General features: G+C 37.3%; 3 protein-coding genes across 5 annotated transcripts in view; all 3 read right to left on the bottom strand.

The window, feature by feature from the left end:
• Positions 1-974: 974 nt before the first annotated feature.
• On the bottom strand, positions 975-6,281 carry fbxo22 (F-box protein 22). Its single transcript, XM_067399546.1, has 7 exons — positions 6,115-6,281; positions 4,655-4,787; positions 4,483-4,567; positions 4,284-4,388; positions 4,026-4,178; positions 2,933-3,098; positions 975-2,626 (listed from the first exon to the last, which is right to left on the bottom strand). Exons 1-7 carry the CDS (start codon positions 6,243-6,245, stop codon positions 2,233-2,235), a joined length of 1,167 nt encoding a protein of 388 aa, XP_067255647.1. The 5' UTR covers positions 6,246-6,281; the 3' UTR covers positions 975-2,232.
• An 886-nt stretch (positions 6,282-7,167) lies between these two features.
• tpma (alpha-tropomyosin) lies at positions 7,168-13,887 on the bottom strand. Of its 2 annotated transcripts, XM_067399547.1 has the most exons (10): positions 13,634-13,886; positions 13,251-13,376; positions 10,667-10,800; positions 9,613-9,730; positions 9,390-9,460; positions 9,213-9,288; positions 9,029-9,091; positions 8,885-8,954; positions 8,196-8,274; positions 7,655-7,856 (listed from the first exon to the last, which is right to left on the bottom strand). In XM_067399547.1, exons 1-10 carry the CDS (start codon positions 13,745-13,747, stop codon positions 7,853-7,855), a joined length of 855 nt encoding a protein of 284 aa, XP_067255648.1. In that variant the 5' UTR covers positions 13,748-13,886; the 3' UTR covers positions 7,655-7,852. The 2 variants fall into 2 exon arrangements, with proteins under 2 accessions (XP_067255649.1, XP_067255648.1); XM_067399548.1 differs by lacking the exons at positions 7,655-7,856; positions 8,196-8,274 and adding an exon at positions 7,168-7,256 and having other exon boundaries at positions 13,634-13,887.
• A 3,325-nt stretch (positions 13,888-17,212) lies between these two features.
• tln2a (talin 2a) overlaps positions 17,213-20,393 on the bottom strand; it is a 69,674-nt gene continuing 66,493 nt past the window's right edge. For both annotated transcript variants that reach the window (XM_067399550.1, XM_067399549.1), the window contains 2 exons: positions 20,210-20,335; positions 17,213-19,255 (listed from right to left, as the gene is read on the bottom strand). In XM_067399550.1, the coding sequence (XP_067255651.1) occupies positions 19,127-19,255; positions 20,210-20,335 (255 nt within the window). In that variant the 3' untranslated portion in view covers positions 17,213-19,126. The remainder of the gene's footprint in view (positions 19,256-20,209; positions 20,336-20,393) is intronic.

Consider the following 20,393-nt stretch of genomic DNA (forward strand, 5'->3'; position numbering starts at 1 on the left):
TTCTTGAGTGGCAGTGTGCATGGAATGTGACCAAAGAGATTGTTAGGAGGTAAACCGATGTTTTCACTCTTTTTGTGGTGAAGGGACTTCAAAATAACCCACTCTTTACCTGTAAGAGGCGTTCACCTGTTGTGGCGGTGTAGCCATGGGAATTAGTGTGGAACTGAGGGATTTGTACTGCAACCCTAAATGGCTTCAGTTTGCATTAGTCCTGGGGCAATCCACTATCTGACCACTGCCTCGACAGAGACCTGCTCCAGGCTACCAAGCTGACTAACCGCAGAAACAGGAAACAGCTTGAGCTACCATTGACACGGCCTGTCTGTTGTGATGCGCACTGCATTGACGTAGGCTGTAACACACACACAACAAAGCGGGAGCTTCTCAAATTGTGACTATTCAAGCGTGTTCATTATCCCATTCATGATTAATTAATTTAACAGTAAATGATCTATTTATTTGGTCTTTAATGAAAAAAAAAAAAAAAATAGACGTTTTGGTATTTAGATTTTAAGACATCGTTGTTTGTGACTGGAAACAAACAACTGGAAAAGCGGCTACTTACTGTTTTGAAGTGTTGTTGCACGAGAGCGCCATCTACTGAAAAAAATAAGACAGAACGCATTGACAGACTGCAGTTACATCGCAGTTATTTTTATATTTTTACATTTTAAACTATACTGAGAGTTATATTATCCTGGTATCAAATTACAGAAAGTGAAAATACTGGAGTGATGTGTTTTTTTTTTTGTTTTTTTTCCCTGATACAGCTGTTGAGGGATTGACTAAATTTGCATCTTTCTCTATTCCGGCTGCCCTAATTAATTTCTCTTCATTTTATTTTTTTCCCCCCTCACATGGAAAGATATGGAAACGCAATAGTGGATTTTTTTCATTTTTCTGCTGAAATAAATGGAAACTGAACACATTTTGCTGTAATCTTCCATAGAGACCTGCACCACACTAACTGACAGATGAAATCATTGATTTTATTATATACATATGTCAGATCAATTAAATGCAGACATGGGTCGACAACTGGACGACTCAAGGTTTTCAGCAGCAAATGTAGATATTTGAGATATTTTGACAGTAAAGAAAAAATAAACACACTGGCATAAAAAAATACATGACAGTAGTAAAACGTATTTTCCTTGAAGCAAAGGCTAGACAAAAGCCATGTGTTTTGCATCTGATCAGAACAAAACCGGGGGGTGGGGAACAGATTTGGCAACAGCAATGTTTGAATCAACCTTCTAAATATTGCAAAAAATATACCTCCAAAGGCAAACAACCCTTTAAAATCTCACTCATCTATGATCAACATGGTGTTATTTAGCTAGCGCATAGAATAATTGATTAACCTATAACAAGAACTTAGCTGATGAACCGAGAAATTAATTTATAATAGGATTTTGATTGGGACAGGCACAGTAAATACCCAAATACATTATACAGAAATTCCACTTTTTCCCACTTCTGTCCTTTATTACTCTAATCTGGGTATTTTGAACTGCTTGTGAGTTAGTTTCTAACTGTATATAGACAAGTGCTGATAAGGTTAAGCTTCCTCACCCTGCCACAGAAACCAATTCTGTACCATCTTAAAATGTTAATACTTTTCCTGTAGTTTTATAACACTCAGTCTGGACATATTTCCCATAACATCAGAAGTGAGGATAGTGGAATTTCCATAATCCGTACCAAGGTTGATGATAAATGGCTGCCTCCATTACAATTTGCTTTTAATTTTTTTCCAAAAGTGCCTGAATGTGTTTACAAACTGTTTGTATATAAGGCTTGAGTGAGCCCTACAGCCCACAAGAAATCTGATCAGCTGACAGATTTCAGCCCTGCTCTACACAAAGAGAGTTAACATATAAACTGAAGTCTAAAGTCACGGTTTAGCACCATGCCATTCAAACTAAATCTTAATTGTTCTTCACAACCGTTCTGTAAGTAACAACCTTACTAAACAAGGTGTAAAAATTGTACCCGCCACTTTTAGTTCACAGCAGGGGCTCTTACATCGCAATCTTGTAAATAACTGCTAAAAATGTCCCTCTGACATTCTGATTTAAAGAAAAAAAAAAGTCAAGGGAAAGAACCTAGAAGAATTACACCTGATCAACATTGGACCTGCTCCGTTAACTTAAACAAGCATCCGGTGTCTGTCCTGAAACTCCACGTTAACTAGTGGTTTTCTAGTCGCTTGTGGTACAAGAGTTTGTGTTAGCCAAAATGCACCAGACTCATGACTGTAGTAAAAGAGTGTTGTAGTCCATCAGCATCTGTCTCGCTCAACGTGTAGTTCTCTTTGACAATACGGTCGCAGCCGATCTCCCCGTTTCCAAAGAATCCCAAGAGCGGAATGTTGGAGAAGATCTTTCGAAAGGCGTCAGCCTCCACGTTACGCTGGTCATTGTAGATGCTGTGGCCGCGGCCCACACAAGCAAACATGAAGCCCATGGTGTTTTTCTCTGGGATATTAGCAGCCTTCAGCCGCTGGATAGTGGCTTCTGCTGCTTTCGGGCTGTTTATGTCCTGTTCTATTAGAACCGAGGCACCCTGGATCTTGGAGCCGCTGAAAGTCAACCCTACTGCCCCAAAAGAGCCCGGAGAACAGCTGCAAAGAAAAATTGTATGTATAATGAAGATTATATTTGAAATAAGATGTGAAAAATAACTTAAGCACTAAAGCAATGTTAAATTGCAAACTATCATGCAAAAGTTAGAAAGGCACAGTGTGACATCATCGCTGAGTAGATCTCATCTTCACATAGGGGCAATCAAGGGTTGGGATGGAACAAAAATAGAGGGACGAGGAAGTATAATGTCTTGACTATAAAAACTCGACATACAACATGAGAAGAAAATATGAACTAACTTGATCAATCGAAAATCAAGTTTACCATGAACTTTCTTTACTTACCAGCTTGTGTTTATGGAAAAGACATCCTCAACTTGTCCTCCAACAATAAGTACATTACTTTGGGAAAGCGGTTCCAGAAGCTTGTTAAGAAAACGTCCACCTCCAGATTTATAGGTGTCGTAGTCGAACAGCAGCACCACCTTTAGATCAGGGTTATTAATCAACCCTGAAATCAAAGAGAGAGTATTTTAATGACTTACCATACATCTAATTCAGTGGCGGATATATATACACTAAGGGTTCTCTCTCTCTCTCTTTTTTTATATAAATCAATACTTTTATTCAGCAAGGATGCATTAAACAAACAAAAAGTGATAAAAATATAATGTTACAAAAGATTCTATAGCCACTTTTCCACCGAAATCACCTGGAACAATTTGTCCCAGGAACTTTTTTTCCCCCCAGACCTGTTGCTGTCTGCGTTTTCATCGTGATCTAAAGTACTGTGAAGCTTAAGTCCGATGATTGTGCGAAACTTTACAGTTCCAGTTGGATTTCGTCCTCCGCATATAAGCTTAATAAAGCCTGAACCTCGTTTTTGGTCCATCGGTCGTATTTTTAAACTCCATTGTTGATATAGCAAACAACTCTTACTCAACAAAAGTAAATGGAAAAGTACTACTACCTAGCGAGCGTTATTTTCTGAGGGGGAAATTTTTACGCGGAACTTCCTTTAGACCCTTGTTCCTGTGGTCCAAAGTCCCTAGTTCGTGGAAACACGGCTCAATTCAAATAAATGCCATTTTGAACTTTCTATTCATCAAAAAATCCTAAAAAAAAAGTATCACAGTTTCCACAAAATTAAGCAACAACTGTTTTTAGCATTGAAAATGATAAGAAATGTTTCCTGAGCACAATTTTTAAAGGATCATGTTACACTGAAGACTGGAGTAATGACTGCTGAATATTCAGCTTTATCATCACAGGAATAAATTACATTTTATAATATATATTAAAATAATTTAAAAAAATTAATTTAAATTGCAATATTATTGTTTTAACTATTTTTGATCACGTAAAAATTTTACCGACCCCATACTTTTTTAACCATCTTAGAGAAAAGAATGTCCTACAAATGATCTAAACACTTCACCTGCTTCCTCCATCGCCGTTTCACTGAGGGTCTTTTTGCAGAAATGGAAAGGCCGGATGGTGATCCCATCCATGGCAGAGAAAAGCAGACTGAAGCCAGCTTCACCCTCCTCAAGCTCCTGTGGGGGACTGTTGGGTGAACCACTGGGGGTCACTATAGTCCACAGCATGAGAAATGACAGTTACACTGTTGCACTGACATTGCCATCGGACACAGTAAAGGTAAAAAAAACAGGGAAAGAGGGACAAGTACACTTACCCACAATTCCTGGTGCGACTATGCCTAGTATGTCACAACTGCTAGGTAGTAAGCGTTTCAGCTTCTTAACAGGATCTGACTCCACTTCCTCCTCACACTTCCTGGCTGCAACAAGGGAGTATTGAAGAGTACAAGTGAGTCTCCTCATCATGACTGATGTTTTTTTTTTTTTTTTTATACAAATAATGTGTCAACTTACCCTTTCTGTGTCTGTTACTAACAGACTCACTGAAGTTCTCATGATTTACCATTACGAGAGCTGTCTGGGGCAGCAGACAGATATTCTGCAAGGGGGTCAGACAAAAGACAAACATTTGAACAAATCGGAAAGAGTGCGATTGTCATTTCTAGAGCAGCAAAGACCATCAGACCTCCAAGTCTTGTGTCATAGATTTAAGCAAAACATGCTCCTCGTATATGGATGAGCCAGAGGCGGAGACCCAGGTAAATCTCTGCCTCGTCCTCAGGACTCTGCGTGCGCAATTCCTCCATAGCCTGCACACACTACGGAAAAAAGAAACACTAATATTAACATACAAACTGATATTGATTAATTTAGTTTTGACAGACTTCATATGGTTCTTCATATGGAAATGTGTAAATAAAGATACAAAATTTTGTTTTAATAAATTGCATATATGCACACACATACCATAACATTATTTTAACAGTATTGTTCAATAAAACCATAAGATTATTTGCTTTTGATACTTTATTGATCCAAATATGTACTTTAAAAGCTATTGTTCATTTAGGTCAATTTTTATTCATATAAAAATATATGAATACTTGACTAATCATCCAAATAACTGATAGTGACAGCTTTATAATCAACACATTTGATATTTATCAAACAGGCAGTTTGGGGTCCACTGAGGTTCACTATATGGAGAAAAATCCTGGAATGTTTTCATCAAAAACCTTAATTTCTTTTCGACTGAAGAAAGAAAGACCTGAACATCTTGGATGACATGGGCGTGAGTAAATTATCAGGAAATTTTTATTTGAAAGTGTAATCCTTTAATATTTTAAACAGTAAGCTGTAGTAATTGTTATGAAGTCTTTTTTAATGTTGTCCTGTGTTGTATGTTGTGTACTAATGCATCTTGTCCAAGACAAATTTCCTGAAAAGGACAATAACTCTAAAAACTGAACCACACACACACAAAAAGAAACTCTACTAGACACTCTAGTTTATATCGTAGTCTATTGTATATATTAGCCTCGCAATGACAGCGACTGTTGTTAACAGGTACAATAAAAATCTACGCAATGAATGAACTGAAGCGCTTTTGAACAAACTGTACCGAGAGATTCTGAAACAAGGACAAATATTATTGAATTATTTAATTGTAGGAGCCAACGGTTCCCAAATCATTTTTTTTAGTCTGGAGCTCTGAGTGTTAGCATTTTAAACATTTAAGATAAACTTTTAACAAACGAGTTGAAAAGCCGTTAAGGGGAAATCCAAATAAAACAATAATATGAAAGGAATAGTTAAACCTTTATGAGTTTATGACAACTGACACCCAGAAGAATACTGTTATTAATACAACAACACACTTAAAAAAAAAAATAAAAATACGGACCTTAACGTTACATCAACAACTGATGTATGCTAAGTTGATCTAATTCGGGAAGTAACATCGGAACCAGTGAGATCTGATCAAACTAATCACTCAAAAACGTTAACGCGTATACAAATATCCGGTCAAGTTATAAACTGAGTTTATATAATACCACTTAAGCTGTGATGGACTGAATGAGTGTCTTCTAATAATTAGCTCAACGCTAACAGGCTAAAACATCTACAATGAGGTAGAATGTTTACCTTGCTATGCGGAAGAGATTTTTAGTCGGCACAAACGTCAAAATCCTCTCCACGACCTCGGCAACATTACTCAGGACATATCCTGCTTTACTTTCCCCCAAGATGTTTAAGGGAGCTTTATCCCCCTCCATTTTCACACGGATTCTCTTCTCACATTTGACCCTACAGCATAGACTGTAAAAAAAAAAAATACACACGGAAGCGGAACCGGAAGTTGTTTAAAAGTCTGACAGTGAACGCCACAGACCTCATAGAAACAGCTGACTGACTAAAACATGTTTACTGTGCTTGTTTTTTTGAACTGTTTTAAATGCAAGTTTTCAGTAAAGATTATTTATTCAAGAAACTATATATACAGTATAGTAATGTCTGACTTTGTTTTATTTTTTACAGCATACCGTCAGTGTCATATATTTGGTCAATAAAGAAACAAGGCATTAGGCATTTTGAGATTCAATTATTTTATTCAGGTATAATCATGATTTTGGCAGTTGCAAAAAAAAAAAAAAAAAAAAAATGTAAACAGTTATATTTGTGTACCTGAGGGTTGTGCATTGCATTTATGCATGTTACATGCGATAATCATGTGTATAGTTTTACAAGTGTCTTATTCAATTACTTGATCTACTATTTTCTGACTTTAGAAGTACTTCTAGCCTATAAATAATCTAATATTACAACACAACACACCTTTGGTAATGAACCAAAGTGAGTTATATAACGCAGAAGGCACTTACACCTTTCTATGTAAACCTTTCCCTCTACATAAAGTACATTGAAAGGTCAAGGCTGTTCATCATTTAATGGAAACAGGTTGATTTATTTTTTTTAATTTACGATTTAAGCTTTAGGTTTTGTGGATACAACCTGCACACAGTAAAACTATACATTTTATAATATTTTTTTTTTAGCCCTGTCATAAAAAGATCAAGATCTCAAGTATCAACAATAGAATAATGAAATTATGGGTTATCTGTCATAACAGATTATTGGTTACTCTGTGTCAACACAAACAACAGACAGAATGTAATATTTTGTGTACATCCTGTTTTTTCTTATATAGTCAGGTTAGAATTCATTTAGTGCTAAACTAAGCTCATGTGAAAGGACCCGGTTTTTCTGGAGCTGTTGATATAGGGGGTCTGAAGAGAAGAGAAGAGAAGAGAAGAGAAGAGAAGAGAAGAGAAGAGAAGAGAAGAGAAGAGAAGAGAAGAGAAGAGAAGAGAAGAGAAGAGAAGAGAAGATTAAAGGAGAGATGTTAGTTCCAAGAGCATTTACCAAAAATGGTTTATTAAAGATTATGTTGAAGTCTTTCTTTTAATTCTATATTTACAATGCCATAAAACCTGTGATGCAAAATCATGATGGTATGAATACGATCATTACAGATGTTCATGAGCTGCCAAAGAGAGAAGCAACATGAGGTGATGAGAAGGAGCTTTTTTTGGATTTTATTCAAGCTTCTCGACAATAAATTAAAGACATATGAAATCAAAAGAGTTAAGACATACTAAAGAGAGAAAGGAGTGGGGAGCTTACAGAGATGGGAGGAAGTTTTATTTTACAGAAAGCAAATAATTTCTGTACAAGTGATGGAACTATAGTGCTGAATGCTCCATCCCCACTGAGAATAGTGCGGTGGAGAAAAGCGGCAACAGAGAAAAAGAGAGAAACATGGAGGAAATGAAGGAGATGCCGCTCAGATGGTGCCCGGAGCCAGAGATGAGATGTAAAAAATTTAACTGTGCAGGGGGAAAAAAGAAAAAAAGAGTTGAAACAAATAATAGATGGTGATTTGATCAACAAAGGACATGCAAGAATTAAAAAAAAAAAGTCTCATCATGCATTACAAATGATAGATGTTGTGTGCTTGTGTGTAATCTCAATTTTTCTACAGCACTTTATACTGAGTATATCAATGGAAACACTAATGTGATGCAGGATCTAAAATTTACAGTGGATTCAGTGTAAAATCCATCAGTAAACCTGAAAAATAATTTGTATTAGCAGATAGAGAATCTGGAAATGCTATTAAACCGAAAGCATGAGTGCAGACTGAAGTAACAGGTGGTGATAGTTACATGGAGGTCATGTCGTTGAGAGCGTGGTCCAGCTCCTCGCTGATGGCTTTGTACTTGAGTTTCTGAGCATACAATTCATCTAAAGTAGCCAATTAAAGGCCAGAATGGTGGAGGGTGTTGATGGAGAGGAATGGAAAAGAATGCAGAAACAAGAAAATAAGGGAGAGGAAGCAGTGCAAGGGTGGATTGAACAGTGACAAGTGGCCATAGAGAGACAGAAAAAAGAAAGGCTAAGAAAAAAAAACAAAAATTAAACAGAAATGAAATGAAGTCGATAATGAGAAAAAATATGATCTTTTAAATACCTAAAAATAGCTGTGCCGACAATATTCATATCTTTTGAATCACTATGTGAATTGGTAATTGCATCAAACACTCTTAGAAATAAAAAGAACCATTCCTCAAAAAACCTTTCAGAGTTCAGTTCTTAAAAGAAATTTTTTTTCTCCATTTAAAGAACATTTTAATAATCAAAAAGAGAAAATTTCCATGAATGTTAACGGTCTTCAGATGCAAATAGACAACCTTTATTTTTAAGAGTGTATGAATGAAAAAGGACTTGAACCTGTTATTCTAAGGATGTAACTAGTGTCTCTCTATAAAGTAAGTCTTACATTGACATCTAAATAGCTAGTTTTAACCTGTGTCTAATAGCAGTATGAAAAAGAGTGAGGTACAAGTGGACATACCCTCCAGATCATCAATGGTCTTCTCAAGCTTGGCGACTGATCTCTCAGCAAACTCAGCACGAGTCTCAGCCTGGAACACAGAGAGATGTCAGGCTCTCTTATGTCAATGTTCACACACAAACACAAAATAGTGAGTGAACTCACCTCCTTCAGCTTGTCAGTCAAGACCTTGATCTCCTCCTCATATTTGTCCTCCTTAGCGGAGTACTGTAGATGGAAAAGACAGGAGAGAAGATTAAAGGGCTGCCTATAAACACCAACACACAAAACCTATATACGATCATTCATACATACACATAAATACCTCTACAAACATTTACACACTTACCTTCTCAGCCTGAGCCTCCAGAGACTTCATGGTGTTGGTCACAGTTTTCAACTCCTCCTCCAGCTCAGAGCACTTACTGTGGGAGGGAGTGACAGAAAATATGAACCAAAAATGGTCAGACAGAGGTTAATGTAAGCAAGGATGTTTTTAAAAAGTATTAAATTTGTTTGTTTTTACCCCTCATTAAGCTCAGCACGCTCCTCAGTACGCTCCAGCTCACCCTCAACAATCACCAGCTTACGGGCCACCTGAGTACATCACAAAACAGAAAAGTTGTGAGTGTACATGCATTTATGTTGCCCAAGGGGAAGACAATATTTATTGGAAATTATTTATTCATAATTTGACTTCATTCATCTATAATAAATCATAAGAGAGAGAGAAAAGAGAGAATACCAACCTCCTCATACTTGCGGTCAGCCTCCTCAGCAATGTGCTTGGCCTCTTTCAACTGGATCTCCTGCAGCTCCATCTTCTCCTCATCCTTCAGGGCCCTGTTCTCAATGACCTTCATGCCTCTGAAAGAGAGTGAGAAAATTTGGGTTTTAATATCGCTCCCAAAAATCAGGAGACCTATTAAATATGTTTGATAAACGTATTTACAAAAACTTGCTATGTACACTGTACTGTGCTAGACTAACCAGGACTAGTCACAGCACTTGTGAATTGTTGCCCTATTATTGGTTTGATTGCTTCTGTTGTTCTCCTCATTTGTAAGCGGCTTTGGATAAAAGGGTCTGCTAAATGACTAAATGTAAAGAAACTACAGCATAACTACAGTCATAAGTTGCACGGGTATATTTGTAGCAATTGCCAACAATACATTGTATGGGTCAAAATTATCGATTTTTCTTTTATGCCAAAAATCATTAGGATATTAAGTAAAGATCATGTTTCATGAAGATATTTTGTAAATTTCCTATCGTGTATATTATATATATATATATATATATATATATATATATATATATATATATATATATGTATAAAAATGTATTTTTGTAAGTAATATGCATTGCTAAGGACTTCATTTGGACAATATTTTGATTTTTTTGCACCCTCAGATTCCAGATTTTCAAATAGTTGTATCTCGGCCAAATATTGTCATATCCTAACAAACCATACATCAATTGAAAGCTTACTTATTAGATAATAAATAAATTTCAATTTAAAAAAATTGACACTTATGACTGGTTTTGTAGTCCAGGGTCACATTTGACAAAATGTACTGATTTGATATTCAGTTCACTATAATAAAAACTATAATATGTAACTATTTTTAATTTACAATGAATGTTAAAATAACTGACTTTTTTGGGGGTGAAATAAAACTGGGAACATTTTCATGGAGAAAAATAGTTTGACCTGCTGATATTTCTTTTGCCATTTATTGACAACATTCTTTTTAAGAGTCTCAGGCGCTATTTTGCGCCCTAGTGAGTTTCCATACACACCTCTCGCTCTCATCAGCAGCCTTCTCAGCCTCCTCCAGCTTCTGCAGAGCAGTGGCCAGACGCTCCTGAGCGCGATCCAACTCCTCCTCAACCAGCTGGATACGTCTGTTCAGGGAAGCGACGTCGCCCTCAGCCTGCGCACAGACATCTAGCAATGAGCTCACGACGCACTAATCTAAAACGACTGGAGTCTAAAGCACAGAAATGCACATTTCACTTGGCAGAGTTTGCAGAAATATCTCTAGAACTTACAACGCTCTCGTTTTCTTCAAACCAATAAAGGGTTTTCGTGTGAGTTATGATGTGTTGACTAATACCACACAACATTTAAAGAATTTTTGGTAAACATTAGCTTTGAAAAGCTGTATACATGAGGACGGGACCTGTCGAAAGCATCACCGCCCTCTCCATCTATAAAGCGCCAGTTCACAATCAATTATCGCGAACTTTCTAACGTCGAAAACGTTGTTTAAACATAATTTTCATGACATATACCGACTCTTGGTGTGATCTGATGCGAAAACGCGCTACAGTTGGCCTGCTAATGCACTTAAATTATTATCGTAAGCTCACAGATTGCCTGGCCGCGCGCTCGGACTCGAGCTCCTCCTGTAGTCTCAGTATTCTGCTTTCAGCATCGTCTGCTTGTTCTTGCAGTGATCTGATTTTCTTTTTCACAGCCTCAAGATACGCCGTACCAGACATCACGGATTGTTTGAATGGTTACCACGGGGCGTAACTGCCATCCGGTGAAGCGAGTCGTTCACTCTGATTCCCAGCCAGAGACGGGCAACGCTTTACCAAACACCGGAAGTCAGTCCATCTACGCTGTACTATCGTATTTTAAAACGACCGCTTTGGCCACACGATCTGTTTATAAATTGCATGAGAAATGTCATTGCGTTTCGTGTATTATGACAAGAATGAATACTGCCATAAATAAGGGACACTATTAAAAATTTAAATCAAAATTCAGTGTAATGAATTTGATTAGCAAAACTGCAAATTATCAAATATATTTAAAATGCATTAATCTCTCCATCTATTCTTTTTTGCTCCCATTTGAGCTCAACTGTGTGTGCGAATTTATGAGCGTACAGCGCCATCTTGTGATGTGTTGCTGCAATACGGGTGGAGCACAATCACCAAGGAGACGAAATACATTTGGTGAAGCTGGGTATTCTGGGCTTCTTTTCTAATGACATCCCTACGCCTCTTCCACAGGAACTACAAACAAAGATGGGCTCCTAAAGGGTTATTTTAGCATATTAACATAAGTTATATAAGTTTCTAAAGTGTTTTGAAACTTTCGAAAAAGTACATTTAGCTAGTGTGCACTAAATAGATGCTCGCGAACATAAATGGCTTTTGTTTGAAGTGGTAACTATAGCAACAGCTGGTCACTGCCATTATTTATCATTAATTGGCCACGTACACACTGCAGCTAAAATACGGGAGTGACAACCGCATTCTACAACCGCATTAACTCCCGAAAAATACAGGTATTGACAACCGCGTTTACAGAAATTCAGCCGCGCGCTTTGTGAAACTGGCTAAACAAGCATAAACAAAACACGACGCCTCTGTCGAATGTTTTAGTGTGTTTAGTTAAATTGCTGAAAATAACGAGTGTTTTGTCACTTTAATATTAGGCTACTTTGGTCACGATAACGGATACCAAACACGAGAGACGCCAGAACGTCGCTATGGTTTCCAAGCTGTCAGTCATCGCATTTTCGAGAGTGAGTAGTGTTCCGTACACACATGTAATAATAATTTAGGGGATTCACTCCCGCATTTAAATGCGGTTGTCACTCCTGAAACGTAGCCTACAATGTGTACGTGGCCATAGGCCTTTGGGAAAAATTGTGTTTTGTGAGCTGATGGCTCGAGACGCCAAAAGCTTAAGTTAGATGTTCCTCATTTAATTGCGCCCACAAAATTACTGACAGAAATCGTTTCAGGAATTGACCCCCTGCAAGTCTATGATTAAGTCTATAGACCTGTTCATTAAAATCAAAATTGGGCCATAATACTATATTCATATTATATGATTATATAGTGTATTATTGTAGGCTAACGAATGGGTTGCTATTAATTTGTAGTCCTATAACTTAACAAATATAAATTTTGCTATAGCCTATACTCATTTGTATCGTTTATGATACTAGCTAGATTGATGATCGCTGACGGTCTTAAGTATCGAGCGAGGGTGAGGTGAAATTCTACACGGACCCTATTAAGACGCTTGTAGGTGGACTTAACGAACCCCCAGACGCTTGCCTTATAAAGCGTAGTGCTAATTTTAACTCGCCGTTTGCATACACTCTCCTGCAACTGTACATATGGCAGACTGTATTCCCAGCTGTGGCTTGGGATTAGTTTACCAGGTGGTGCACTGCAGCTACACTTAAGAGTGGCCTTGGGTCAGTTTTAAAGACCTGTAGTTTCCGATAAAGTAGCCTACGTGAAGGTAAATGTGAAATCACGTGTAGCCTATATAATAAGTTGACAGACTGTTTAGCAGGGGTGGGCACAGATTGCTCGTGACATCAGACTGGACAACGAAAGTGCCCATGCTTACATCGGCAGCTTTCTTCTCAGCCAGCTCCAGTTTCTCCTGTGCATCCTTAAGGGCCTCAGAGTATTTGTCCAACTCATCCTCAGTTGCCTTCAGTTTCTTCTGCAGGGCTACCAGGTCATCCTCAAGCTGCATGAAGAGCACGTGTGTCAATATGGAGAGACTCAAGAACATCAATTAACCATGCACAGCTTTAAAAAGATGGTCTAAAGTAGGCTATGAGTGAAAAAAAAGAGGTTTAAAATTGAATGAGAAATAGAAATAAAATATAGGCCTAGATATAGAAAAATAGAATTATACCATATGCTACAGCAAATACAGAAGCAGACTTCATAAAGTCTGATCTATAGAGGTGTAAATAAGACACCCAGATGCCCAAGTCCAACCTGTTTGCTTCTGTCCTCTGCTCCCTTCTTATCGGCCTCAGCCTGCTCTGCTCTGTCCAAGGCATTCTCCTTGTCGAGCTTGAGCATCTGCATCTTCTTCTTAATGGCATCCATGGCTGCGTTAGTGTATGGGTGGTCGCACCAAACACTGGACTGAGAGAGGCGATGAGCGTCTGTGCTGAACCGAACGCTGAGCTGGAGTGCGAGCTCGTATCGCTGTAGCCTGTCAAATATGTGCCTTCACAGGAGCCTGAGAAGTTCCGCAAGACACCCAATACTTTTTTAGGAACGGCCCTTGGCGGTTCCTCCTACCTCGCGTCTTTTTTTAAGGATCTGGACGACGATTCGCTGCTCTCAGACATTTGACCATTGAAATGCCTATATATGGGATCTGAGGGCCAAGACGTCTTACAAGGGGGCCGTGTTCCTATTTCTAACACCCTGAACCTGAAGAGAAAATGAGGAAAGAGGAGCAAAACTGTCCGGAAAGCAGTTTACCCGCTGTCCTATTCATACTAAACGCTGAATTTGCGAACCCCAACATATGAAATGTATCATTTCCCCTCATAAACTCTTTACAGAGAACAGTAAAAGCCTCTATTGTAAAAAATCGATTGATTTTATACAGCGCACGAGGGGCTAGTGAAAGTGATTATCTTTAAGGAAAGGCGTTACTATCTCTGGGTCAGTCTCTTGACAGAGGAGCATGTCAACGACTCCCTCAGGCATTGTTCATAATCTGAAGAGCTTTAGATACGGTGGCTGTTGAACAGCAATCTCTCAGCACGCTAGCACTCTTTGCCAAGCACCGTGCGGGCTTTAATCGGCCGCGGTAAAACCCCCAAATCTCTTGGAATCACAACGACGTGTCGTGTGGCACAGCTACAGCTGTCGGTCATGCCGCGAAGATACAAGTCCATGTAATGCTATTTGGACTTTGCTACGCCATTTAATAAATTGTCACTTATGACTGATGTTACTTGGGTCCAAAAATCTTACACGTGCAAGTTAGGAGAGAAAATGGGCTACATTATATTTGTTCTACAGTTTTTACCGTCAAAACAGTTCTAATCTGAAGGTGTTGTTGGAGAAGAAGATCATAAGAGTGTTTCTACAAAGCTGTGGTGTTTGCTCCTAACATTAATTTCTTATACTCTCACATTCACACTCCATGAACTTTTTTCCAGAAGGTTATTTTTACCCTTCCCCTCCTGAAGGAAGCACCTGCCACAGTCTCTTCTTAGCTGTTGTAAGACAAGCTTTGCAACATGCACAACTAATCTTAATCATGGATCACACAACGGTGTTTATATCATTGTGTAGCCGCATATTTCAAATGTAATGAACAGTATTAAATAACTACATGCACTTAAATTGTACAGAACCTCATTTAAGTGCATGTTTAGTGCTCAGCATGCATGAAATATGTAGCATGGACACTTTCTTTGCCTTCATGGTCTTTACATTGTGTTTAAGCAAACTTTTTGTGCAGAGATGCTGATAGAAAAACATAGACTTAGAATTGTTTCTGTATGACCAAATATATATTCTGTGTTAAAGAATTTTCTTTCTTCATACTTTTCCTCACTGCTTTTAGTCTTCCAGAAAGATCAGATAGCAAGTTATAGCCAAAGACATTCAAGCAGACGTGCAAAGCTTCCTAATGGGGGAAAACCTTTCAACGGCGCGTATGCGCCTGGCACTTCAACCTGTTAAATGCCTTCGATTCAACTTCAAGATTTTCTGGATGCTGCCAACTTTTATACTATTTTGTATCATTTGAATTATGTAATTTGCAGAACAATTAATGAGCTTACACAGCGATGCCATAAAAGAACCATTCCAAATTCTTTGAAGAACCTTTCGGTGAACAGTTCTTAAAAGAACCACTTTTAATGTAAAGAACATTTTAAGAATAATTTAAAGAACCTTTCTGCACTATAAAGAACCTTTGTGCAATGGAAAGTTTCCATGGACCCACTGATGCTAATAAATAACCTTAATTTTTAAGAATGTAATCTGAAATTGATTTACAGAAAGCTGCAAAATAAAATTTGTTCTGATGAAAACTAGTAAAATTGACATGTTAAATGTTTATATATGGTTATATTTGGTTTACTGAGTTCTAAGGTAAAAGTATTGATAGAGAAGTGCTCATATGACGTAATGGAGCTAAATAGCCATGAATTCCATTATGATGACACATAAAACATGGGTTCACTTCTCACCATCTTTCCCTTTCTCCCACTAAAATCTTACAGACTGTGTAATGCTTGAAATGTCTGTCTGAAAACATTTACCGTTTGAGGAAATTTGACAGTTGTACTTGCCAAACCAATTGAAACTCTAATTGTACTAACTGTAAATCTTTAAACACGCATATCTGCTATGATCACTCCCCCCGGGGGACTAAAATTAGCACCTCCCGGAGTATGTGATCCCACCCGATATAGCCCCATACCCTCATGCTGACTAAGACATACCACCTCAGCCCTACCCCATGCCAAAGACCAATGGCTTAAAGGGGCAGCCAGCCTGAACTCAGTGCAGTACTGCCATACAGAGTTGATCTGTGAGACCAGATTACACGATCTCAGTTCAAAATCATAAAGAATATCAACAAAACCTTTAGAAACAAGACACTGAGTACATGCTTTATAAGAATGAGACTATGTTTGTATCAGTATATTTAACAAATCACTGAGATGCAATGTAAGTACCTTTTTAAATATATAAATCTCACAAAACATTACTATATGGGGAAGAGGGTGAGAAGGTACATAGAAGGTAAACTTGCTTCTATTCGGCATCCTGGGAGAGATTTATAACTTTCTAAATTGAGACTATACATATGCTTACAGATGACTGTGTAGAACATTAATCCAAACTCAAGCTAGCAAAATATTTCTCCTTTTCTCAAGGGAAGAATTGTCACACTAACACTAAACTTGTGTATTTGACTTCCTTTTTGCGGTGAACTTATTTTCGAACACCTTACTATTTTTTTATGATACACAGCTACCAGTGTTTCCCTATATTGTCTATTTACATGTTAATATGTTTAACTACTTATCAATATTATTACTATTATTATCAAACTAACAAAATTAAGTAGCCTATTAATACATTATTATTATTGTACACATTAAAGGTGCAGTGTGTAAATTTGTGGCATTTAGCGGTGAGGTTGTGAATTAGAATATAGAGAAGCTACAGTGGCCAAAACAGGACAAAGCTGTTGTCCTCTGAGAAAGAAGAGAGTAGTCAGTCAATCAAATGCGCTCTGTAGAACAGTTTGTTCATTTAGGGCTACTGTAGAAACGTAAAATGGCACGTTTTTGTAAGACACAACTTTAATCAATGAAAGAATAAAATAAAAGGTTTGTCAGAGTTCATTCTCCAATACTCCAACTAAGAGGAAACTTTATAAAGAATTGTGATATTTAACTCTCTAACACTGTTCAGTGGACAACCAGCAACTTATGCTGTAGTTTCACTGCCAATTCACTCTCAGGCAAGGTACAAGAAAAGCATTCCATATGAAGATGGACATCATCTGAAGAGAAATATACTTTGAAACCCTTTATTTTAAGTTAAATTGTTCTTCATTATAGACAGATGCTTTACATGTATAACTTCAGGTCTATGCTTTTACTGCAATGCTCTTACAAGCAATTATCCAAAGACACCCAAAAATAAGTCAATTGTTTTCTCAAAATGTTAAATTACATTCAGGACTTTCTCAATATTTTAGACTCTTCTATAGTCATCTACACAATGCATGAGATGGCAACATTGTTCATTCTGCAACTGCCATTAGTTGTCATGGAGCATGCACAAGAAATGCAGGACAAACATGTGCTCTCTTAACAGTCACATATTCGTATACAAGCCATATACATTTATAGCAACATGATGCAGACAGACACTTTCCAGACAAAACTATAGCTAAAGGGGGAACTGCTTAAAGTGAGTTGCACAGGACACTTTGACAGACAGATGACTTGTTGCACTAAATTACCAAACTCCAACTTGTACTCTTACAGGGTAAAGTTTCCCAAAAGCATCGTAAGCCTAGGTTGATCATAGCTCCATTGGTTTCAATGGAGCTTACGATCAATTTAAGCTTACGATGCTTTTGGGAAATGCTGCCCATCTCTGAGCATCATAGAGCACAAATGTAGTAACAGATTAGCAGCAACTCCGCTTTGACAGACACACTACGGTGAATGCAAGCCAGAATATTAACACCTGATCTTGTCTCCTACAGTCAGAGAACTGATATGTTCATTTGACTGATAAACTAAGGCACTGAAACTAAATGTACATAAAGCCAGAGAAAGGAGGGCTGTTGTAGCAAGCAATGAAACACTGAGAACTGAATATGATTTCCAGGGTTGCATATGACCAATATACAAGCATAAAAGTGTCACGCTAGAAAATAAGGCTAAAAATCAGAGTCATACCAGCATTAAATGATTTAGAAAACTTAAATAAGAGATGTGATCACTCAAAAGCAGCTACAATCAGCGCTATAAAATACTGCTGTGGCCAATAATTTCAGAATGAGGAGAAAAATCACTCTTAATAGTTAGTATAAATGTCAAAGTTACAGTATGCCTGGCTCTACATAAAGTGAAATGCATCATTCAATCAAAATTGCATTAAAAAAGAAAAATGTCTGCTGTGGTATAAGGTTGTTGTTGTTTTTTTTAAGGTTTTTAGTGGCTGGAGGTGGAATTTCCAAATTAATTTTGAGGTTAATATGTTCTCCATATATAATCCATGAATCACTACATCCGCTCATAGCATTCTCAAAAAGCGTATGGTCAGCAAGAGAAAAAAAAAAAAAAAAAAAAAAAAAAAAAAATCAATTGAGAAGCTGCATTTTAGACTCTTATCATTCTGAGTGATTTTGTTTTACATTGCACATTTACGCACATTTTGCTACATAAATATCTTTTATTTGTTTACTTTGTGAACTTCGCAATGAAATTGAAGCATAAAAAATGTATCTCACTATTACAAATGTACAAATGTTAAACATTCAACTGGAGTTTAAAAGGCTGCATCAATCAACGATGTAAATATCAAAGTATGCACCTTGTTCAAAACCCTAAAATGCTTTATTTTTAATGACTGAGCTCAAACAGAGGGCCCATCTCATTACTTCATCCTCAACACTCAAATCCCACTGTTTGGCATGAAAATCTTCATGCACACATTGACAAGTTCAGAATCAGGTCAGAAATCCGAAGCTTCTTCATGAGGGTGTGGTGGAGGCATGAACACATTCACGGTAAAGGAGACGAGAGTTCTTCAAGAGTTTAAATATTTAAAAATTCACAATCTAGTCAACTAATTCAATGACCCTTCATCAGTTTAGTAGGTGTAGTATGGATTGGACTATAGGTCGAAGACAAATCCATCTGTGTTCTGAAGGCAAAAATCAAATGGTGGACAACTCGATCACGAGGAAGCCGACAGTTACGTTTAGTCCTCATCTTCTCGGAGTTCACTTGGCAGGAACTTGTACTGCTGTTGTCTGATCTGTGCCAGCTTCTTACGGGCCTCTTCCAGCTCTCTCTCCTTCCTCAACATCTCCTCCTGAGCAGCAATAATCTGGGCCGAACAGACAAAAGAAACCAACACAATTGAAACAATAACTGAATAAAGACAATATGGGACAGCATCTTAAAATGCCATAAAAATAAAAAATAAAATAACAGAAAAAATAATTTTACACTTATCGTTCAGTGTTTTTTTATTACACTGCATATTTACACACATTTAAAAAATTTAAAATTTCATAAATATTTATTTTAAATAATTTAAGAGTATGTGCATTTTTAATGTACATATTTATGCACATTTAATTTTTCCTACATAAATTGATTCATTTATTTTAACAACAAACAAACAACAATAATCATAAATATATTAATACAGATTATAAATCTGTATTTATTTGTATTCATAAATATTTGTAATATTTTTATTTACAAATATTTATAATAGTTATAAAATTAAATATTTATTATTAACTAATTATTATTAAATTAGCCATAGATACAATCAAAGTCCCTTTAAGACAAGTCATTTCACTCTTCACCATCTTTGAAACGCCTCTCGGGCATCCTGGGCATCCATGCAGCTCCTATCTCTTTGAATGGGGAAACATCAAATTCTCCAAAGCTGTTTGCCAAGCTTTCGATTAAATTTCATATTTGAAATCACCAATGAATTCTGAAAACAACTCTCATCATTTTTTTTCCAAACGCTCAAATCATGACAAAAAAAACTATTTTTTAGGCTGGATCAAGCTAATGCGCATGCGCAGACCTAAATGCACGTCTCTTGTGCCTCATTTTGGAGATGCGCATCTCACTGTTTCTATAGAAACCAGTGCTTCTAACGGCCGCTGCAGTGACGCAATGTCTTTAACAGTCGGTGATTGGCTCTTATTTTGAAGGCGGGACTTATTCCGCGTTAAACTTTCTCCCATTCAAAACAATACGAGTGACACGTCTTGTGTTATTCTATAGTCTTTGATAGAATTCAGCTTGTAAATCTTACCTGAGCAATTCCTCCGACAAACCTGGTCTTGACCACCACATTGTCATCATCGGCCTTGTTGAAAGCAGCTTTCTGGGCTGCTCGAACCAGATTGTCAGAGGCACGTTTCACAGCATTGCCTGCAGCCTGCAGATGACACAGAAGTTCAAGAAATAGGTCTATGAAATACATGCTCAATGAAGAT

The sequence above is a fragment of the Chanodichthys erythropterus genome, chromosome 11, assembly GCF_024489055.1.
Source record: "Chanodichthys erythropterus isolate Z2021 chromosome 11, ASM2448905v1, whole genome shotgun sequence".
Taxonomy (NCBI): Eukaryota; Metazoa; Chordata; class Actinopteri; order Cypriniformes; family Xenocyprididae; genus Chanodichthys; species Chanodichthys erythropterus.

Excerpts from the sequence above, each read along its gene's own strand:
- fbxo22 (XM_067399546.1), bottom strand. The coding sequence starts at position 6,245 with ATGGAGGGGGATAAAGCTCCCTTAAACATCTTGGGGGAAAGTAAAGCA. Across the intron at positions 4,179-4,283 it reads AGTCGCACCAGGAATTGTGG|TGACCCCCAGTGGTTCACCC; the intron begins GTAAGTGTACTT and ends TGTGGACTATAG. Across the intron at positions 3,099-4,025 it reads AACGGCGATGGAGGAAGCAG|GGTTGATTAATAACCCTGAT; the intron begins GTGAAGTGTTTA and ends CTTTGATTTCAG.
- tpma (XM_067399547.1), bottom strand. The coding sequence starts at position 13,747 with ATGGATGCCATTAAGAAGAAGATGCAGATGCTCAAGCTCGACAAGGAG. Across the intron at positions 9,731-10,666 it reads GCTGCTGATGAGAGCGAGAG|AGGCATGAAGGTCATTGAGA; the intron begins GTGTGTATGGAA and ends ACTCTCTTTCAG. Across the intron at positions 8,275-8,884 it reads GACCATTGATGATCTGGAGG|ATGAATTGTATGCTCAGAAA; the intron begins GTATGTCCACTT and ends TGGCTACTTTAG.